The sequence below is a fragment of the Pararge aegeria genome, chromosome 19 (assembly GCF_905163445.1).
Source record: "Pararge aegeria chromosome 19, ilParAegt1.1, whole genome shotgun sequence".
NCBI classification, from domain to species: domain Eukaryota; kingdom Metazoa; phylum Arthropoda; class Insecta; order Lepidoptera; family Nymphalidae; genus Pararge; species Pararge aegeria.
Genome location: NC_053198.1, coordinates 6,621,577 through 6,642,642, shown reverse-complemented (window position 1 = coordinate 6,642,642; position 21,066 = coordinate 6,621,577). Strand labels below are relative to the sequence as shown.

General features: G+C 35.6%; 3 protein-coding genes across 4 annotated transcripts in view; 1 reads left to right on the top strand and 2 right to left on the bottom strand.

Annotated features, from left to right (window-relative positions):
• LOC120632299 (protein doublesex) overlaps positions 1–21,066 on the bottom strand; it is a 265,049-nt gene that overhangs the window by 145,971 nt on the left and 98,012 nt on the right. The window lies entirely within an intron of this gene.
• On the top strand, positions 11,563–15,924 carry LOC120632301. Its single transcript, XM_039902141.1, has 2 exons — positions 11,563–12,045; positions 15,208–15,924. Exons 1-2 carry the CDS (start codon positions 11,859–11,861, stop codon positions 15,819–15,821), a joined length of 801 nt encoding a protein of 266 aa, XP_039758075.1. The 5' UTR covers positions 11,563–11,858; the 3' UTR covers positions 15,822–15,924.
• LOC120632298 (protein ALP1-like) lies at positions 13,881–16,371 on the bottom strand. 2 transcript variants are annotated; one of them, XM_039902135.1, is made up of 3 exons: positions 16,302–16,371; positions 15,960–16,076; positions 13,881–14,887 (listed from the first exon to the last, which is right to left on the bottom strand). In XM_039902135.1, the coding sequence occupies exons 1-3, from the start codon at positions 16,346–16,348 to the stop codon at positions 14,008–14,010; spliced, it is 1,044 nt and encodes a 347-aa protein (XP_039758069.1). In that variant the 5' UTR covers positions 16,349–16,371; the 3' UTR covers positions 13,881–14,007. The 2 variants fall into 2 exon arrangements, with proteins under 2 accessions (XP_039758069.1, XP_039758068.1); XM_039902134.1 differs by lacking the exon at positions 16,302–16,371 and having other exon boundaries at positions 15,960–16,279.

The following is a 21,066-nucleotide window of genomic DNA, read 5'->3' as shown; positions in this document are numbered from 1 at the left end:
GGACACACACTGTTTTTCGGGGGTGTTTTGCGTTTAAACTATAATTTCAGCTCACATTGGAAGATATTAAAGTAACTTAAGTATGAGGACACTCTATAAACCAGCTTATGAGTGTAACAGAGAAATTTATTTTCCAATACCGGTGTTGGAAAACTTGCATTATAGTATATATTAATAGTTACTTGAAACAATAAAACAGCTAATAGAATCCATTTGTAAGTTCAGTTTGGACAGTGAAAAATATCATGTTCCCAAGCCGTTCGGGTGCTTATTTATTGTCGTGACAACGTCTTATAAATTGGTTTGCCGGGTGACACTTCAAGAAACTGCGTTACGCTCCGCTCACGTTATGCGCTCACAATGAGAGCGAGTGAGAGGCACGCGCCCGCCTACGAGCGAGAGAGACAGACATAAAAAGTGAAAGGCACGCGTCCCTTTGTAGTAAACGCTGTTTCATTGTACGCAAATGTATTGCAAGTTATTGTATGTATATTTGTATATAAATACGTATGTATGTGTAAAGGTAAAAATAAAATTTTGTTAATATGAAATTCAGTGCGAGATTCTTTGTATAAATTAATGTTTTAAATATAATTCTTTGTATAAATAAATGTTTTAAATTGTTACTATTATTTCATCCTTCTTCCTACTATACGAATGAATATTCACATTAAAATTATTTTACCACTCAAAGTCGTTGTCACGTAAAACTTTCGCCCGTATACCGACTTTACAGGCAACCAATTTTTTATTTATTTAATGGACAATCAACAGGTTACAACAACAACTCTTATAAAACTAAACAGAAAATGAAAAAACATATAAATGTAATATTGTAGACCCACTTAAAGAATGCCACAACTTGCGAATAGAAAACTATATTGTCAGTTACAAGGAGAAAAACGGTTAAGAGAGACATGAGAGTATAAGATATTGTGGGTCTAAGATAACTGATGAATATTTTTTTATGAATAATGTATTTTTTTTTTAACTATATAGACAAGTGCTTGACTGCAATAACACATGATGGTAATTGATGATGCAGCCTAAGATGAAGCGCGCTTGACTAGAAGATGCCTATTCACTCTTGAAATGAAGGCATCGGGAAAGACGGAAGATGGGAGGGCTTTCCAGGCCTTTGCGGTGTGGATCAGAAAGGAAGAAGCAAAACGCTTCGTACGCGTTGATGGTATTTCAACAACGTAACGGTCCAGATTCTTTCGTTACCTCGCAGTTCGATGGTAGAAAGGAGATGGTTTAACCAGATCGAATAGCTCCAGAGAACACTCTCTCTCTCTCTCAAAAATACTTATTAATATATATAGAAACATCACACAAACATTTTTCAGTTGTGGGAATCGAACCCAGTCTTGGACTCAGAAAGCAGGGTCACTGCCCACTGCGCCACTCTACCGTCACATATTAATGAAAAAAAACCAATCGAAATCAAAATCCTCTACTAAAATATTACTACTGACGAGACAGTATTAACTTCACAGACGGAATCGATTTCTTTGGTCTAATATTCATATGCACATGATCACAAAGGTCAGGGATACGGTGTTCAATTGCCCATTCATTAACTACACGAGCGCAGGTCATGATCAAGGTTAGAGGAGTAAAACATTATCATCAGTGACATAAACTTGACGAATCTAGCACCGCGAACGAAAACAAACATGTAGAATAAATTAAAAAAAACAAATTAGTCATTAGCTCGTTCGCGTGTCGCAGCGCTAAGTACTCAGTATGATCATACTTAGCTCATTTACGAAGTAGTATCCGGGGAGGTAGTACCTAAGGTAGTTCTTATCCCTACTTATAATATTATAAATGTCAATGTAAGTTTGTTTGTTACGCTTTCACGCAAAAACTACTTAACCGATCCTCATGAAACTTTGTACACATATTCTTGGAAGTATTAGAAGTAATATAGGGTACTTTTTATCCCGACATTAAGAGATAGAGGACAGAACTCCTCAGCGGTCAGCAGCAAACCCCTCATTTAAGGTACATAACCTCAAAATGTATAATTAACGGATGCCCGCGACTTTGTCTGCGTTGGAATTCCTATTGTTGAGAGTAAACAGTGGTTTTCTCTCGTAGCACCCTGACTTGTCTTTCTCCGCGCCGCCGTACTCTATGTTAAAATCCTTATCGATAACTTTCAAACAATTTGTAACAGAAAAAAAATATTGATTAATTTAAATAACAGGAACGCTAAAGTATTTATTTGGATGAAGTATTACTATTAAAATTATAAAATTTTAATTCAAATTCAAAATTTCTTTATTCATGTAGGCCTATCACAGGCACTTATGAAGCGTTCAAACATATATGTTTACATAATTGTAAGGGGGTGGTGTAACTTCTTTCGCCAACTTAAACCTAAAGCTAAATGTTTTATTGCTCGTTATATTGGCTATAATGATGGCCTTTTGACGGCCGAGTGGCTCAGTGTGCAGCGTCCCTGCTATCTGAGTCCAAGGTCGTGGGTTCGATTCCCACAATTGGAAAATGTTTGTGTGATGAACATGAATGTTTTTCAGTGTCTGGGTGTTTAACTGTATATTATAAATATTTATGTGTATTATATTCATAAAAAATATTCAGCAGCTATCACAGTACCCATAACACAAGCTACGCTTACTTTGGGGCTAGATGGCGATGTGTGTAGATGATATTGTCGTAGAATATAAAAAAAAAATATATTAAAACCTATTAAACCTAACCCTTTTAAGTCGTAGCCCACCATTCTGGCCAAACGCAACACATATAACTCCGAAAGGATCAAGGTGAGGGAAGCCGAAGCTCTTACCTAAGTATCACCGCTTTTAACAACGCACAAAGTGGTAAATTAATTGAACGCTAAAACGACTTTAATACTAGTTTTATGAACTTGGAACGTTTACCAAAAACTAATAACCTTTTAACATTCGGTTTCTCCATAATGGTAACTGTCAGTGAAGAAATATTATTCTACGAATGCGATTTCTCTGAGAACAAACATAAAATCGCGTGGGTACATGTGGCCACAAATAAACATGCGCTTTTACATTATTTCCTTTTCATTTTCACAATAGGTACGTTATTTGTTAACCTACTTTTCGAGCGATTTACATAAAGATAAAGAAGGTTATACTAATTATATACGCATATACCAAAAAAAATGTGAGTTGTTTTTTTTAAAGAGTTAGTTTGGTCCTATTTAATTCAATGATTAGTATCTGCAGCAAACTTATAACGGAATTGCGTTTTGTTGTTCTTAATTTAATTAAACGAGGAAATTCAATATCCATTACCGGTAGATGCTATTACAAAAACTTTCGTTAACGTTACTGGCGTCATGCAGTTTTTACGCTTCTACAAAACTGATTGTTATTTTTATCTAGTAATCTAAGCTATCTAGCAAACTGGTATTTTATACTCAATCTCACCGTACCCATTGGGCAGTGGCGTGCATAGAGGGTATGTACAGGGTAGGCAGAATATATAAAATGAAGAAAATCCTCCAGTACGAGTTTTAAAAAACCTAAGGATAGGCATTGTAAGAGTGATAAAAAGCCATTAAGCATACCATACCATAGCCGTTACCATTAAGCATTTATAACGCGTATTGGAAGTTTTCTTCACTTTATATCATCTGCATACCCTGTGCATACCCTCTATGCACGCCACTGCCATTGGTAAGTGAAGATGGTAGTAATTTTACGTGTTAAATTCATAAATATTCTAAGCAAGAGAACAGTTAATAAACTCGACTAGATCAGCGATGTAACCGTAGCTTACGCAGAGTTATACGCCGGTGTAAAACATTATAGCCGAATGCGTCCCATTTTTATAGTCTTGAATATATTTACGAGATTCGCTTGCGGAAATTGCATATAAACTTTTCCACTGCAGCAGCCGCCTTTAATAAACAAGCCGTTTTATGAAGTCAAATCGAATCGGCAATTTTAAATTAAGTCCCTGCAAGTTTTCCTAAACATCAACACTTTGATTATCTCGACTTACCCATTATCAACCTACTAAAATATTCCTAATGCGGAATGTTTAACACGTCTCCTCTCTGATTGAGAAGGATTTAGATATTTTTAATTCAGAGAACTCTCATGCCGGTTTAATAACGATGTTTTCCGCTACCATTAAAGCAGTAGCATGCACTAGGTTATTGATCAGGGTTTGCCTTTTTCTTGGCGACGGGTGTCACCAAGAAAGGGTGTCTTTTTTTTCCATCTCACATTGTCATTTAAAATTATTAGAAGAGCAAACTGGTTAGGGGTGCCATAATTCACACCCAAGCTTTTTTATCGATTACGTAGTCCTTTATACTATAATAGAATTTTTCTGTAAGCTTCCGTTTAATACAAACTTTGAACTTTTTAAGAGACATCTCCAAAATGTCAATGGATAGTTTATCGTAGAATTGTATGCAAGAATTGTATTACTTAAATAATGTTGAACAGAAACTAAATCATGAATCCCTTTATAACTATACTGTCTTATTTAATCCGGATATCCTGATTCTACACAACGATGCTCAGAAGCTTTTCAATCTACGAGAGGCAATAAAAATATGCCATGCTCCACGAGACCCATAAAACTAGCAACGACAATGAATTCCTGAAAAAGATCATATCTCTCTCTTTACTACCGCGCTAGAGCGGGACAAAAGCCTCGGGCAATAAAACTTTTGATAGGATCCGAGAGAATCCACGGTATCGGTATAGCTTTTACTGCAAGGTCCGTGTTTCGTCTCGCTTTTATGTTAGTTCTAAAATTTTAAAGATTTTATCGCGTTTCCCTTTTATGCGGAAACGCTCATGAAATTTTAAAATTTTATTTTGTTATGCTCCAAGTCTGGTGCGAATTCAACGTGAATTTGAAAAAACTTTATTACCGGAATAGATTTTACAGTAACTTTTTTAGGTATTCAACTTTACAGTTTTAATATTGCGCCTGTCGCACATCTGTGCGTCTGACTTTATAAGGTGGTCAACAAATGCTATGTTCATTTCATAGACTTTAAATTATGGCATTGAAATAAGAACATGCAGAATCCTCATTCAGCCATTATTGTATGCAATGCGTTGTTATACTCTGAACACATGTCAGTTTCCGAAATTTTAGGAATTTTTAGTAGCAAAAAAATGAACAAAATTATCAGTTATTCTTACCTACTGCAAATTTCTGTTAGAGTTAACTCTGTCTAGATAATTTTATTTAATTTTGCATAGCGGATAACGATTTTGTCAGAAATAAGGTCAATAATAACGTTTATTATAGTATATTATGTTGTTTCTGAATACTCATTATACATCTGAGGGTTAAAATTGAGTCGCACGAGACAAACAATGGTACCAGGAACTCATAGACTAATAAAGTACTCTTAACATAAACAATGACAAAGCGACCGCATCAAAACAAATTCACCAAAGTTTGTGCGTTGATTGTTTTCCAAGTGCGGTCAATTTGCGGACAAATTTCCGAACTTCATCTAGCGTCGCTGTCCGAAACATTAACATTAAACTTGCGAAGCGAAATTGTTTAATACAGACCAGTTAAAGTCCAATTTAGTTTGCATACACCTACCTACTACAGTTCTGCGGGTCGGACATGGGGAAGGCTGCGAAAATTGTTGAAAATAAAACCACAGGTTCGAAGTTTGTAAACTAACACAAGTAGCGATCACTGTGCCGAATTAGAATCTCCGGCAGTTTCAGTTGACTATATATATGAACAACATCTTAGAAGCGGGAGGTATTAGTATATTATTGCACTTACGTAAATCAATCTTATAATAAAATTTCATTTATCTACAGTTAATTATTACTCTCTCCAATAAAATGCTAATAAAACTGGAGTATATCAACAATGAGGTTTATATTTAAGATAGCGGAAAACTAATATCAACATAGCAACAAACATTAATTAACCTTACTTACTTGTAAGGTGTGGCGTGAGGTGTGTAAACTAAAGGTGATATTTATTTAATTGGGTAAGATTGCTAAGATAACCACTAATCAAAATAACAACCTAAATGCCGTAAGTATTTAGTACAGCCATAAGTAATATAAGGTCTCTTCCAGCGTGTATTCATTATACGTAATTCATATATTGCATAAACTGTTAACATACAATTGTTTTATATGAGCTAAAAAAAGGTCAAACATGCCATTTCAGGTGTCCAAGAGATAAAAAATAGTTAAATATAAAAAAATAATATTAAAGCATAACGCACATGTCTCTTAACTAAAACAAAAAAATATTATATAATATCTCATTTAAATAATAATGTAAATTATAATAAATGTTTTTGTTCAAATTTATTTTGATTTAAAATAAAATTTTTACTTGTAATAAATAATATTATTTATTTATTTATTTATTTATTATTTATGTACCATAAATTGTGATTCTGAACATAAGATACATGAAGTGTACAAAGGAAAGCTTATCTCTATAAGAGATCTCTTCCAGCTACCCCAGGATGTGAGTAAGATGATTTAATTGTATATTTTATTGTGTATTAAGTGAATTATTATTTTTTTGACATCTTGGCGATGTCTCTTAAAATGTTCAAAGTTTGTATTAAACGTAAGCTTATAGAGAAGTCTTATTATAGTATAAAGGACTACGAAATCGATAAAAAAGATTGGGTGTGAATTATTATTACTGTAACCAGGTTGCTCTTCTAATAATTTTAAATGACAATGTGAGATGGTGATAATAAAAAAAAAACTACCGGCTAAGTTTGTTGTGGGCTTCTTTTTAGACCAGGACGCGTTTGGAACCCTCGTAGCTTTAATTTTAGGTTTACGAATAAGGTTATCTCCGTCATCTCACTACCGTGTAATTCTCATGTACACATCAAAAGGTTTTTTGCTTTTTCGGAAGGACACTTGCCGATAACCACCTAAGGGGTTGCTACGGCGTCACCGGGGGAGTGGGGCGAGCGCGAAAGCTCGCCATGAGAAGAGCCCCAGGGCTCGACGACATCGGGGGGAGTATGGGAGACGTCGACCCGAGGGTGCCTCCTGCGAGGACTCGGACCTCGGCTCGGTTCGACGTTAATCTGACTGTTACATCAAAAGGGCCACCTATGAGCCTACTTGAATAAAGATATTTTTGACTTTGACTGTGACTTTATTAATAGCCAACATTTCATTTACTGACTAATAACACCTATTCAATAACCACAGCCAGGGATCAATCCTAAAGCGTTGAGGTGGAGGCAAATTGTTATATATTTTGAAGCACATAGCGTAGTTACTTATGAGGTAGAAAGCAGAGTTGGGTTAACCTCCAAATCCAATCCAACCAATCTGGTAACGTGTCTAGTATTCCTCGTATCAAAATTCCGCTTTGATAAAAGATGGTCATTTCGCTTGAAAAATGTGCTGATTTCAAAGATATACATGCACGGAAGGGGGAAAATGCGCAACCTTTGTAACAGCGGTCGGCATGAATCTAAGTACGAGGCCCCTCGAAATGTGAGGTTTCATGGCTTGTATACATTTCTTTTGATCTTCTAATGCTTTTCATTTCTTTTCACAAAAATTACTCAATGGTTACAATCACTAACATATGAAGAAACTGAACTCCTTTTGCAACTGATAAAGTAAGTCATTAAATTTATTAAACAATAAGGTTTATTACTTAAGTAATAATCAGCCTCACGCATATACACGCACGCGCGCACGCAAGCACGTTCTCACACATACACAAACACGCGCGCACACTCGCGCACACACACACACACACACACACACACACACACACACACACACACACACACACACACACACACACGCGCGCGCGCGCGCGCGCGCACGTACACATAACATAATCGCACTCACACTGCATGTTTTACTCGCATGTCAGAAAAAGTAAAAAAAAAAAAAAAAAAGTATTATATAAATAAATTGAGATAAAAATGTGTTTTGTAATGGAAGAGCGAGATCTTCTGGCACAGGTTTTAAACTTAACAGAAGTTCTCCGCCTTATCTGCTATTGTTTTATGTGAACAAATAAATTTTCATTTTCATTTCATTTCATTTCATTTCATTTTCGGCACGATTAGTGCTACCACACAGAATATACTACATTCGTCTGGACTAAGTAAAAGCCCACAACCCTCGTTTTAGTGTGTTATCATCATCTTACTAAGTCAATGAAGTATGCTATGAAGTTGTTTGTGCAGATAAATCATACTCAAGCTTTATTTTGTTTATATATTCCTTAATATTATAAAAGGATTTTTCTACACGCTTTTTTATAAGCTTGGTGGAAAATCATATCGGGGTTTTTTGTCCCTTTATTACTTGATTTGGTACTGAATAAATAAAATCAATTTAAATTAATTGATACAACAAAATAATTAATCTGTATTCGTTTTATTTCAACAAGATGAAGTGTCCGAACGTATTTGTTTTTGCTTTAAGTACAAATCCACACCTACACTCATTTAAAAGTAATTAAAATAAAATAAGCAATGACTCGAACATGTTGAAAAGTTGATTAATTTAAATCGAATTTCCGAACGCATTTAACGACTTTACCCTTGTTTATTCACAAACGTGTTGGAAACTAGAAGTGACCTAGAGTGTATAGCTTAAAAGTTAAAACTAGTTATAACCTTTTTTTTTTAAATACATATTACAATAAATAACTATAATATGAATAACAAATGTGATATAAGTTGTATTTTTGGACACCTTTAATTTTCAGGCACCTTCCCTTTTCAGTCCTATATCTTTCTAATAACTGACTAAAAAATAACATATTATGTTTAAGTCAGTTATTTAGATATGTAAAAGGAATTTTCCCGCAGTTTCACTCTCTTTGAATCAACATAAAATATGTATTACAGCCTCTAGTAGTCAGCGATATTGTAGTTTTTTATTATTATTAATAATTACCCTGCCCCGTGGAAAGAATAACAGAAAACTATAATTTAAAATAGTCGTTTTCACACTTTGTTTTTTTTTAAATTTTACTTTTAATAAGTACTTAACAAAGTTATATTTAGAAAACGACTAGGGGCTTACGCCTTTCGCTCAGAGCAGTATAAATTTAATATGACAATTTATTATGGCACTATAGAAAAATAATATCTTGACGTCCTAAAAATAAAAAGGAATATAATTCAATATTATGTTTTAATATTGTTTGGGCGTTGGAAGTTAACCTCCTGTATTACCTAATCTCGAACTCAATAGTTTTAAGATAATTTAAACCCAAGCAGTCGTTTCCAGTATCATGATATGCATGTACCAATACAATGCGTTTGACACAAATTAATGGAAACTGTCCGAGGGGCATAAATTAGATGACTGACCCGCGGTTAATCAAATCTTTTAATTGTTTCAACCAAGGATTCAATAAATTCATTACGACTTGGACTTTTGCAGATAGCAAAATAACAAATAAAAACCATTTCATTTAGTTTGAAATATAAAAGAAAATAATTTATCATTCGGTAGGTATATTAAGAAACTCCCTTTTGTCGACTAACTTTCGCAGTGGTGAGCGCTACGACCTTATAAGCTATGGGAGGTCCCGGGCTCGATGCCCGGCAAGAGCAATGGGTGTTTAAAACTTTAAAATTTCTTTGCCCTGGTCTAGCGGGAAGCTTTGGTTGTAGATCGTTACCGACAAAGGTTAGCTGCCAAACTGTGAGAATCCGGATATACAAATATCTGAATAGCAACTAATGCGACGTTATGCCACATTTATTCTTAAGGCCCTTTCGTTTAACTTAGTCCAATTATAATTTACTAGCAATTGCCCGCGACTTCATCAGCGTAGTTTAAATTCTCCAGGATGCAAGCAAAATTTTATCAATTACGGTGCAAAAAATTAGACAAAAATATGTAACAAGCAAACAGATACAATTTCGCATTTATAACCTAAGCATGGATCAGCCGTCACGGTTTGTTCAATCAATCACAAATTAATGATAACGCGAGTGCGTCGGTGCGCGCCGTTTTAATTCAAGAGCCGTATCCGACCATGAAACTCGGGCTATGAGACAGGCGGTTAGAATACTCACAGGTAATCGCGGAAACTTGTATGGATCGAGACAAGATTACACAGTTTTAAGTTACATCAACTTCATCAACTTCTTCAGCCAATAACCGTCTACCACAAGACAAAACGCCTCTGTGTCGATTAGTGATCACAGTAGATGGCAGTAGTAGTACTTACAGAAAACATTGCTGTTCGTTATATTAACTTGGCCGCCTCCTAAGTCCCCCGCGGGAAATGGAGTGGTGGTTGACAACTGAACTGATGCCGACACGGCTAAAAGTTTAGGTTTAGGTGCATTTCTTATTAAATATTAACTTTTAGAAAAATTCTTGGTCGGTTTCAAAATCAAATTCAAATTTGAAATTACTTTATTTCTAAAAGCACGTTTGAAACGTTAAGTCTATGAAAATTAAGCTTATTTTGCTATAGTCCGCGAAAAGCAGGAGAATCTGTATGTAATTTATAATTTCTTGAATCCTTATACTCCACACCAAACATATCTTCTGCAATATTCCGTCTACGCACGTTTCGCTCCGGAACCTGAGAATCCTCAGGAGATGTTGACTTTACAATGAATAATTGTTAGGATAATTAACTAACGGTGAAGGAAAACATCATGAGGAAACCTGCCTGAGAGTTCTCCATAAAGTTCTCCACCGTGTCTGAAGTCTACCAATCCGCACTTTGTCAGCTTCTTCTTCTAAGAGTAGACCCGTACCCTGTAGTGGGCCGGTAATAGGTTAAATTTATAGCTAAGAATAACAAATTATGACTCATTTCCGCACAAAGGCGTGCATAAAGAATTAAAAAATCACCATTACGAGTTATGAAAAACTTAACGATAGGCTTTATAAGAGTCATAAAAAGCCTACCCTTAAGTTTTTATAACTCGTACTGGACATTTTCCTCATTTTATATCATCTTGCTACCCTGTGCATACCCTCTTTGCATGCCACTGCCTGAGTTCCGCATGGGGTAATTTTCCTGACATAGATTGGGCCTGGTCGTGTATCATGTACGGGTGTGTGTACTTAGCTTTATGGAAATTAGCGACTAAATCGACACGCGTGGTTAAGGGCCACAAAAAAAATACGTCAGGCATACACACTCAGACTTTATTTTTATGGGATTCATTATTTTTATTTTAATTAACACGTGTTTCATTGTCGCACTAACTAATAAAATAAAAATGAATATTTTCAATCATTTTTTTATTGTCAACGGAATACTTAGCGGGAATTGGGTAACAAACTAAAAACCTATTGTGTTATCAATTAATGACATATTTTATTACGCAAAATGTTGACAATTTTCATAGTAATATTATAACAAAGGGTTTCGAAGTGTTAAAACCGCCAAGAGCTGGATAATTGATCATCCTGACGTTTGAGAGACAGGTATATGCTATTGATAAAGATGATGGTTCATATTTTTCAGTCAGAAAATTTTTGTAAATAATTTAAAGAAAAAAAAATAAAAAAATATATATTACGACAACGCACACGTCGCCATCTAGCCCCAAAGTAAGAGCCAGTCCACACGGCGCGTTGCGTCAGCGTTGCGTCGACGCAGCGCTACCACTGCGTTGTTTTACATACAAATAACCAAGGTGTTCACACGGCGCGCTGCGTCGTCGCAACGCACACATGACGGACAGCAGCCCCCGAGACGAAGCGGGAGGGGGTTTACTCGTGCGACGTCGGAGCGTCAGCGCTCAGTTGCTTGTGCGTTGACAGAGAGGATACACGGAAGCTCATTTCGTTTTACGTTTACGTTTTTGTATTTAGTTTTATTTGCAGGGTAATTAGTTTTATTTGCAGGGTAAAATGAATACCATTGAAGAAATTGACATAGATTACTTGATTACATTGATACAGGAAAGGGAAATTATATGGGACAAGTCAAACGTAGATTTTAAAAATAAAAATTTAAAAACAAAAGCCTGGGAAGACATATCAAAAGTTTTATTTCCTGATTACGAGAATTTCACAGCTGAACGAAAAAATAAAGTTGGTGAGTTCACAGTACAGATATTTATGTTTTTTTTATTTAAGAGGGCTTTCAAGATTTTCTTGCACCGCCAATTCCGCGATCAGTACAAAATTGAGTAGTCCACTTGCAAACCACGTTATGTTAAAAAAAAAACATTTTTTATCCAATGGCGCCAATCGGTTAAGGATTTAAAATATTAACGTCAGCATTTAATATACTGTGTTAAAACTCGCTATGATAAGAATAAAATGGGATTGAAATCTCAATACTTTTGCAAAAGTCGTTATGTTGATCGGCAGTCCACTTTCAAAAATCGCTAAGTTTGTATTAACTTGCAAACGACGCTAAGTTGCGTGGTGACTTTTGCAAAAGCCGCCATCTTGAGTGCCAGTACGCATAATACTGTCGAAGTGCATGCACGCGTTGCTTTCTTCAGATACTGCAGGCTTTTAAAAACGAGGTATTTTCTATTAAAATTATCATGGAGTATCAAGAACAAGAAGTTGTTTTGGCACCAAACAGAAGAGGACGTAAAAAGATAGCTGATAAATCTACATGGAAGAGAGAACTTGAGAAGTCGAAACGGTAAGATTATTATTTTATGGTTACCTTTTGTAAATAGGATAGATACCTGGTTATTTGCTGGGGATTTTTTTGCTCTATTGTTATTTATTAATGTGCCTATCTGTTTTGTTTTAGACATATGCCTAAGGGACTGCCAGTTATACCACAATGTGTACATGGAAATTCAAAACAGGGATACAAGTGTAACGACTTAACGGTTCAAGACTACAGTAAATTTCATCGGAATTTTTATTCAACTTCAGTTAAAGTCACCCAAGATACTTTTTTATTAAAATACTGTACAGCGCAAACTCCTAAAAAAGAAGGAAAGAGAAAATCCCAGACTATATGCTATTTTATACCAAAGCACGAAAATTTGGCTGGAAGACGCCGCGTCAAATTAATTAAGGTGTGTCAAAAAGCAATGACCACAATTCTGGGAATCTCTAGGGACAGAATTCAAAGAACGCGACACAGCAAAAAAACAGCTGCAAATAGCTCAGCTTCGTATTCACAAGCTAAAGGCCAAATGCTTTTACACTAGCCTCAAAACACAAGGCGACAACGAAATAATTTTCTCTTTTGACTGTCAAAAGAATTTGGTTTTACCAAAAGTACCAGACCAGAGTGCCTACTTTAGCCGACAATTGTATACGTATAACTTAACAGTATGTCAAGGGCCATCTCGTGGGGCTCAAAACTGTTTAAACACATTTATTTACACGTGGTTGGAAACTGAGGCAAAGAAAGGATCTAATCAGATTGCTTCGGCGGTATTTCATCGGCTAATGAATACCAATTTTGAAGACACTGTTAGTCATATTAAATTATTTTGCGACGGTTGTGGGGGGCAAAATAAAAACTCAATCGTTTTGGGAATGTTGGCATATTGGCTAAAAACAAAAGCTCCACGTCACATCAAGAAACTTACGCTGATATTCCCTGTAGTGGGGCATTCATTTTTGCCCCCCGACCGTGTATTTGGAAATATCGAAAGAGAAATACGTCCTTTAGAAGTCATTGTGGAACCCCAGACATATTTTGATATTTTTAAAAAGTATGGTACGGTTCTCAGACTAGGCAGCGACTTCCATTTTTATGATTGGAAATCAAGCGTTAAAAACGTACTTAAGTTACCTGGATCTTGGCACTTTCAATTTAATGCCTCTAAAAGATTCTTTTTAAGAAAGGATAAAAATAATAGAATTGCCATTAAAGGGGAACCTAATTATGTATCTGAGGTAATAAATTATGGCAACGTTTGCAAAAGAGGCAAATCATTCATAGATTAGCGTGAGTACTATTTTATTACTTAGCTCAAAACTAACCTAGACTACGCTGAGTAGGTATAAAATATTATTTTTTTACTGATCGCGGAATTGGCGGTGCAAGAAAATCTTGAAAACCCTCATAATACAATTATACCTTATTTAGCTGCCAAGGCAGAGTTCCTCTAGTCATAAAATAGGTCGCATATTGCTGTCTTATGACATTCGGTGCTGTCTGTTCTTCATGTACGGGTTGTATTGGGAGAAATTCATCAACACTTATAGCAAATTTATCTCTTTGTCTAAAACCGTCTCGATCAGCGACAAAATTGTGTAATACACAACATGCTTTTATAATGTCAGTAGCGAAGTCATAGGACACGTCTATCGGTCTGTGAAAAATGCGCCATTTGTTAGCCATAATCCCAAAAGCGCATTCGACATATCTTCTGGCTCTGCTTAGACGGTAATTGAAAACCTTTTGTTGTAAGTCGAGATTTTGACCGCCATATGGACGCATAATATGTTTGCTCAGTCCAAAAGCTTCGTCACCCACAAATACATACGGGGTTGGTATATTGCTACCAGAGAGTGGCTGGGGTTGAGGTAGTGGTAAGTTGTTGTTAATCATTAGCTCGTACAGTTTAGAATTTTGTAATATGGTTGAATCGCATTCTTTTCCGTATGCACCGATGTCGACAAATACGAATTTGTAATTTGAATCCACAATAGCTAGCAACACAATCGAAAAAAAGGCTTTATAATTAAAAAAAAGTGAGCCACTATTTGCAGGATTACACACGCGGATATGTTTGCCGTCGATGGCACCAACACATTGAGGAAAATTTGCCTTTACATCAAAACCCCTCGCTATTGTTTGGAAACTTTCAGTTGTCAGTTCAGGGATGTTGTCTCGAAGAAGATTGGTCCATATAGCACGACAAACTCTTTGTATTATATATGCAATAGTAGATTTTCCCCGTTTGAATTTGAAATGTAAATCAGTTATTGAATTTCCACTTCCTAGGTATCTGAAAAGAAAATAATTATTATAATATGCATTTATGAGATAGATAGATACCCGAAAAAAAATACTGACATATTCAGACATCGATAGCAAATAACTTTCTCTATGTAACCAATTAATTCTGGAATCGCGAAAAAAATAGCAGCTGTTGCATACATTTTGATTCAGTAGGTATTGCTTTTTGTATGTAACAGCTGTTATATTTTCACGATTCCAGAGTCGGTCACATAGTGTTTGTTAACGATATCTGAATATGTCATTAAATTTTATCGAGAAATTCACTATGTATAAATTATTAAATCATGTTTACTATTGGTTTTGCAGGTAATGATTTAATAAAAAAATGGAGAAGTGTAAAAGATAATTACTTCAGATATTCAAAAAAATTAAAAGAAGCATCAAAATCGGGCTCGGGCGCTACGAAACTGAAGAAGTATCATTTATACAATCAACTCCTTTTTTTGAGAAAAGTGGAACAAAATGCCACCGAATCTAGCTTAGACTCGCCTAGAGAAATCAACAATGAATCTACGTCTACAAATGATGACATTACCACAGACAACACTCCGCGCTATGTTCCAGTCGCGCGCAAAAGGGCAATGCAAATGGATGAGTTTGAAAGAGAAGGACTAAAACTTCTCAAGGAGCCGGAAAATCGCCATATGTCCTTTTTCAGAGCTATATTGCCATCTATTCAAGAATTTTCCGACCGAGAAACTCTCCGTTTCCAAAGTAAAGTTATACAAATTATAGATGAAATGCGGTATGGACAAACATCATCATATGTGAGTGGCCCATCAACGTCTCACCAACCACCATATGGGTATCAAACAGCAAATTTTCAAAGTACATACATTTCTGATTTTAATAATTCAATTACATCTCCAGAAACATCTCAAGCAAGTGAAGAAACTGAATACGATTTTTCTAATTTGTAATTACTGGATGATATCTCTCTTAAATAATGTCTAAATTTAAAATTATGACAATTGCTGATTATTTGTGAGTTGATTACTAATTAAACAAACCAAAAAAACTGTTATATTTTTATTACTTAAATATATTTATATAGTTACCTTAAAGTGATTCCCAGCATTTCTACTGGTTCCACTGGATTCCTCATATTAGTATAGTTTTTTCGTATGTGTGGTTCTAAGGACTTCAATAAACATTCGAAGCTGGATACACTCATTCTAAAAAAATTATAAAACTTCTTTTCGTCTAATAGCAACTCCCGATATTCTAAAAAAAAAAACTGTCCATCACGATTTCTTAATGAAATGAAAGGACTGATCCAGTACCGTCTTGTGATCTTGCGTCGATTTCGGCGGTGACGTAGTAATAGGAGCAATGCTAGACGTCTTTTCCGATCCATGATTTGCTATAGACTGACTGCGAATTTTTTTCAAAATACTTGCCGCAACTGTGCGTCGCCGCTGCGCCGACGGAACGTTGACTGCGTCATAGTAACGCTGCAGCGCCCGTGTGGCCGGCTATGCGTCAAAATATTTGCGTTGCGACGACGCAACGCAACGCAACGCGCCGTGTGGACGGAGCTTAAGCGTAGCTTGTGTTATGGGTACTAAGATGACTGATAAATATTTTTATGAATAATATACATAAATACTTAGAATATACATATAAACACCCAGACACTGCAAAACATTCATGCTCATCACACAAACATTTTCCAGTTGTGGGAATCGAACCCACGGCCTTGGACTCACAAATCAGGGTCGCTGCAAACTGCGCCAATCGGCCGTCAACAATTATATACAGATACTAATGCTTAACCATAAATGTCTTTGTCCTGACTGACTGACATGACGTCTACAGCCCACCAGATAACATTCACGCAGGCGAAGTTGCTGGCACTAGTAGTAAGTAAAGTAACTTCTAGTTAATTAGTAAATTTGCAATATTACATCGTAATAATTCATACTTTAACCATGAATATTTTATAGGGTCATCATTCTAAAATGCTTTATTTATAGGATATTATTCATTAGCATAAAATAGTCGTATAAAAGTTATAAAATTTTCAACTTAAATAGATTCTCGGAACACCTATGTTACTTGGCTGTTGGTATAAAATTAGTCACAGAGCAAAATAAGCAATGAAAAGCGTTTAAAACCCTCCATGCTATTCACGAATGCAGTCGTAAAATGTTAGCTGTCTCCCTTTGACGTACGTGGAATGAAAGGGAGAAAAGATCTGTTGCAACACTGTATGCGAGAGACCATAGCAGTATACCTATAGGAAAGCGATGTGGCGTAGTTTGCACAAAATGTCGCATTTATTGAGCGTTGTGATTATTCTGACGTTTTAGGGCTGATCCCAAAGATCGCTTCGGACACCAAGTTATATAATAAAAACAGGTTTTGTTGTCCGTGTAAATGTATAAACTGAAGTCCTAAAACCTCATTAGCCCATAAAAGAGAGTATAGTTTTCTTAATTTAAATTAATTATTGAAATCGAGCCTCATTGTTTTTCAGAGGTTTTCAATTGAGTTGTATATGTTTGTTAGATCAGAACTCTACCATTTATAAAGCGATTTGAATTTTTTTTTCTTTATTTGAGATGGTATATTTCCCATTTGGTCCCATTTACAGTCAAGATCTGTTGAACGAAGGGAAGGGTAGGGAGGGAGAAATTGAAGGAACTCCTCAAATATTATATGGACACCTAAAGCGATTTGAGTATTATCAAAAGTAACTTGAGCATATGCTACCGAACAGCACCATTTGGTCAAGTAAAACTGACGATGAGAACCACGGATGGCCACCGGAATTACACAATAATAAGTATAACACTGCAGTTTAACAGTTAGCAATTTGTGCTCGTCCCAAATCCCAATAAAAGAGCTGATGGTGAAGTGCCGGGAGAACTTTCAAGCATTCGCGGCTTCGGAATAAACAATTTTTTCTACTACTTTTCGAGCAGTTGACATTCGGCTATTAATACTTAGATATCACTACTACCATCTATTCAACTAATTCAATCAAACCTCAGTACATATAGGAGGCTACTCGTGTAATAAACTTGTTCGCGGATTAAGGAATCGTTTGTAACGACTGTGAAATACTGTATATAAACAATTGTGCCTGTGTATAAATCAAAAACTTATCTAGATTGTGAGTACGAACATTATTTTTATACCTTGTATTTTTTTTTTAAATTGACAGGAGTCACTTCACTTTAATTTTGCATGTGATGTTAGGGCTATATCTAATTTCTTTCAGTAAAAACTATGGAAGTGGTTTACTCAAAAACTATTAGGTTTTAGGATCGGCCCACTAAAAAGCGTGGATTTTTTTTTTTGACAATAAAAAACCGATTTTGTAAAACAAGTAAAAACCAAGAAATAAATATATTCTACAAAATTTCTAAGTCGGTGCCAAGTTAGGTTAGACTTGCTATATCTCAGATAGCATCATCACCTGTAGAGATTGCAGTTAAGAGATTACTTGTAGTGGAATAAAAAAGGGGCCTCAGTACGGCTATCATGGGCAAGTGACATTATTCTCCCCGGGAAAGGACAAATTTTAGTTCCGTCCACAGATTTATGAACTCTCCGAGCATTGGCGCACGTGTCAATAATATCTTTTTAATCAACAACATTATCATCTGTAGGGCTAGAACAGGCTGGAGACAAATATATCTCCCGATTATATCCCCTGACAGGGAATATAATTAACGTGTCCACCTGCTAAAGTAAGGAAACATGGAAAAGGAAAAGATTTCCCCCCGTTTATTATTACATATATATTACTTGGATATTATTTTTATTAGAGTTGATAAAGCTGTGGGAGAAGATCCATTTTTATGATAATTGGGGAGATAAATGTCTCCTGCCCATGCTAGCTGTACTGCCTGCTTTGGCAGGTGGGCACGTTAATTGTATCCCTTGTCGGTCTTGTTGTGGATATAATCGGGAGATATAATTTTTATCTCTAGCCGTGCTGGACCCTATTAAAAGCCGTCGCCTACGGCTACGATGCGACTAAAAATTCGCAACCATGAGTTCCTACTTGTATTGGAAATACCTACAATGTGTTCCACGTGTAGCTAATAGGGTAATAAAATGTAATTGGGTTCAGATAGATCGCATCAGAGAGTCAGAGTTCATCAGGTTATCACCTTATCTGATAAGTAACAATGACGAAAATCAATAATTATATATAATTAATAACTAGTACCAGGTTTTGGCTGACTGACTGACAGACAACATACAGCCTAAACGGTTGAACGTGGAAATCGAAATTTTGGGCGAATTTACACCGGGAGGGTGTATTTTTTTTGTAATTTTTCCTGTAAGGAGTTTAAACAGAGGAAAGGAGTTTCTACGAAAGTCTGTCTATTTCTTAAGTTATATCCATAATATAAAGTTAGCCACTTATTTTTGGCTTTTTTCTGAAAATGGATAGTATTTTCAAAAACATGTGAAATAGTGAATGAAAAAGTGTACAAAAGTCCGTCAATTTTAAAGAAGTCTACCTGTTTCTTAAGATATGTCCATTATATTGGCACTTGTCTGAGCTTTTCATTGAAAAGTAGGAAACACGTATTTCACGGCTAATGAAAATTGATAGTAGGTATTTTCAAAAGCAGGTCTAATAGGGGATTAAAGTGGGTATACAAGTTCTTCATTTTCAGTAAGTACTTTCTACGTAAATCCCTTCTAATATCATTAATGTAAATGTAAGTTTGTTTGTTACGCTTTCACGCAAAAACTACTTAACCGATCCGCATGAAACTTTGTACACATATTCTTGGAAGTGTTATAAGTAATATAGGATACTTTTTATCCCGACATTAAGCTCGGTTCCTTTGGCAGAGGGGATAAAAGTGTTTGACGATTTTACACCATAACTCCGACAAATTATAACCGATTTTAATAATTATTTTTGTACTATAGAGGTTATAATATTTGTTTTATTTTGCCCAAACTGTGGTTTGAGAGAGAGGATAGAACTCCTCAGCGGACAACCCCTCATTTAAGGCTTAGCGATACTAAATACCTACTTTAAATTTTTTAGATCTACAACAAAATTTAATGCCACATCAAAAAACAAAATCAGACGCAGGCGAAGTCGCGGGCAACAGCTAGTTGCTTATAAAATAAAGATGTAATAAAAATTACCACGAGTGTATAACAATGGTAATAATTACCATAGCGGATAAGGCAGAGAACTCTTTATTACTATGAATCTGATGCGAAGAGGAATTTCTACGAAATGGTCCGATCTGATATGCGGATGACTGTTGAGTATGTCACCATTAATTGAATCATCATTTTAATCATCAACGCATTACCGGGCCACCACAGGGGCACGAGTCTACGTTTGAAATGTGAAGGGTGCATTTAGGAAGTAGTGGATTGGTAGATTTCTTACGCCCTTGAAAACATTGTGGAGAACTCCCAGGCTTGTTGGTTTCCTCTCGATATTATTCTTCACCGTAAATCTTCAAGCAAGTAATATTTAACTGTTTAAATAAAAAATATACATACACACACATACACATACGTACATAGCTCCGTAAAGAAGAGAACAAGACATTGTCCTTATAAACAACCTCGTTTTGATAAGAAAATTCAGAATCTCTTTGGTAGTAATTAATCCGTCCAACATTATACAGAAGCTCATTGCATTATTTTAGGCCACGACTGTTATTTCACTATTAAGTGCTGGCCACGGGACAAAGGCGACGAGCGAATTTTCACGCGATGTGAATTAGTATATAGTTATACATATACCTACATGCATATTTCCATACAAACGTTTCAGTCACTAGAAACCCCGCCAGTCACGCCATAAATGTCCCGTAACGTTATTATAAATAAATAAAAAATAAAAATAATTTTATTATTTCATAAAAATGACAACTTTTATAGAAGGTTTGACCACTGATGACTTAACTAAGTATTAATATATTCTCGTATTATTATCAGCTAGGAATAGCATTTATAAATAGGACCCATTTTAGTTTTATCTTCTCTTGTATACTAAGTGAAGTATTCAATAGCTATTGATTACTTTCCCATACATCGCGTTTGTTTACATTGTAGCACAAGCATGGCAAGGGTTTCAGTTATTTCAGAGCTGAAGGTCAGAGTTCCGTGGGTATTACATGATGTGCTTAGGAAATTAACTTAATCATAGGTACGTCTATAACAAAG

What these genes read in the sequence shown, in the direction of transcription:
- LOC120632301 (XM_039902141.1), top strand. Translation starts at nt 11,859, where the DNA reads ATGAATACCATTGAAGAAATTGACATAGATTACTTGATTACATTGATA. An exon ending in TGAACGAAAAAATAAAGTTG is followed by an intron (nt 12,046 to 15,207) that starts GTGAGTTCACAG and finishes TTGGTTTTGCAG; the next exon opens with GTAATGATTTAATAAAAAAA.
- LOC120632298 (XM_039902134.1), bottom strand. Translation starts at nt 16,258, where the DNA reads ATGGATCGGAAAAGACGTCTAGCATTGCTCCTATTACTACGTCACCGC. An exon ending in ATGCTGGGAATCACTTTAAG is followed by an intron (nt 14,888 to 15,959) that starts GTAACTATATAA and finishes TTTTCTTTTCAG; the next exon opens with ATACCTAGGAAGTGGAAATT.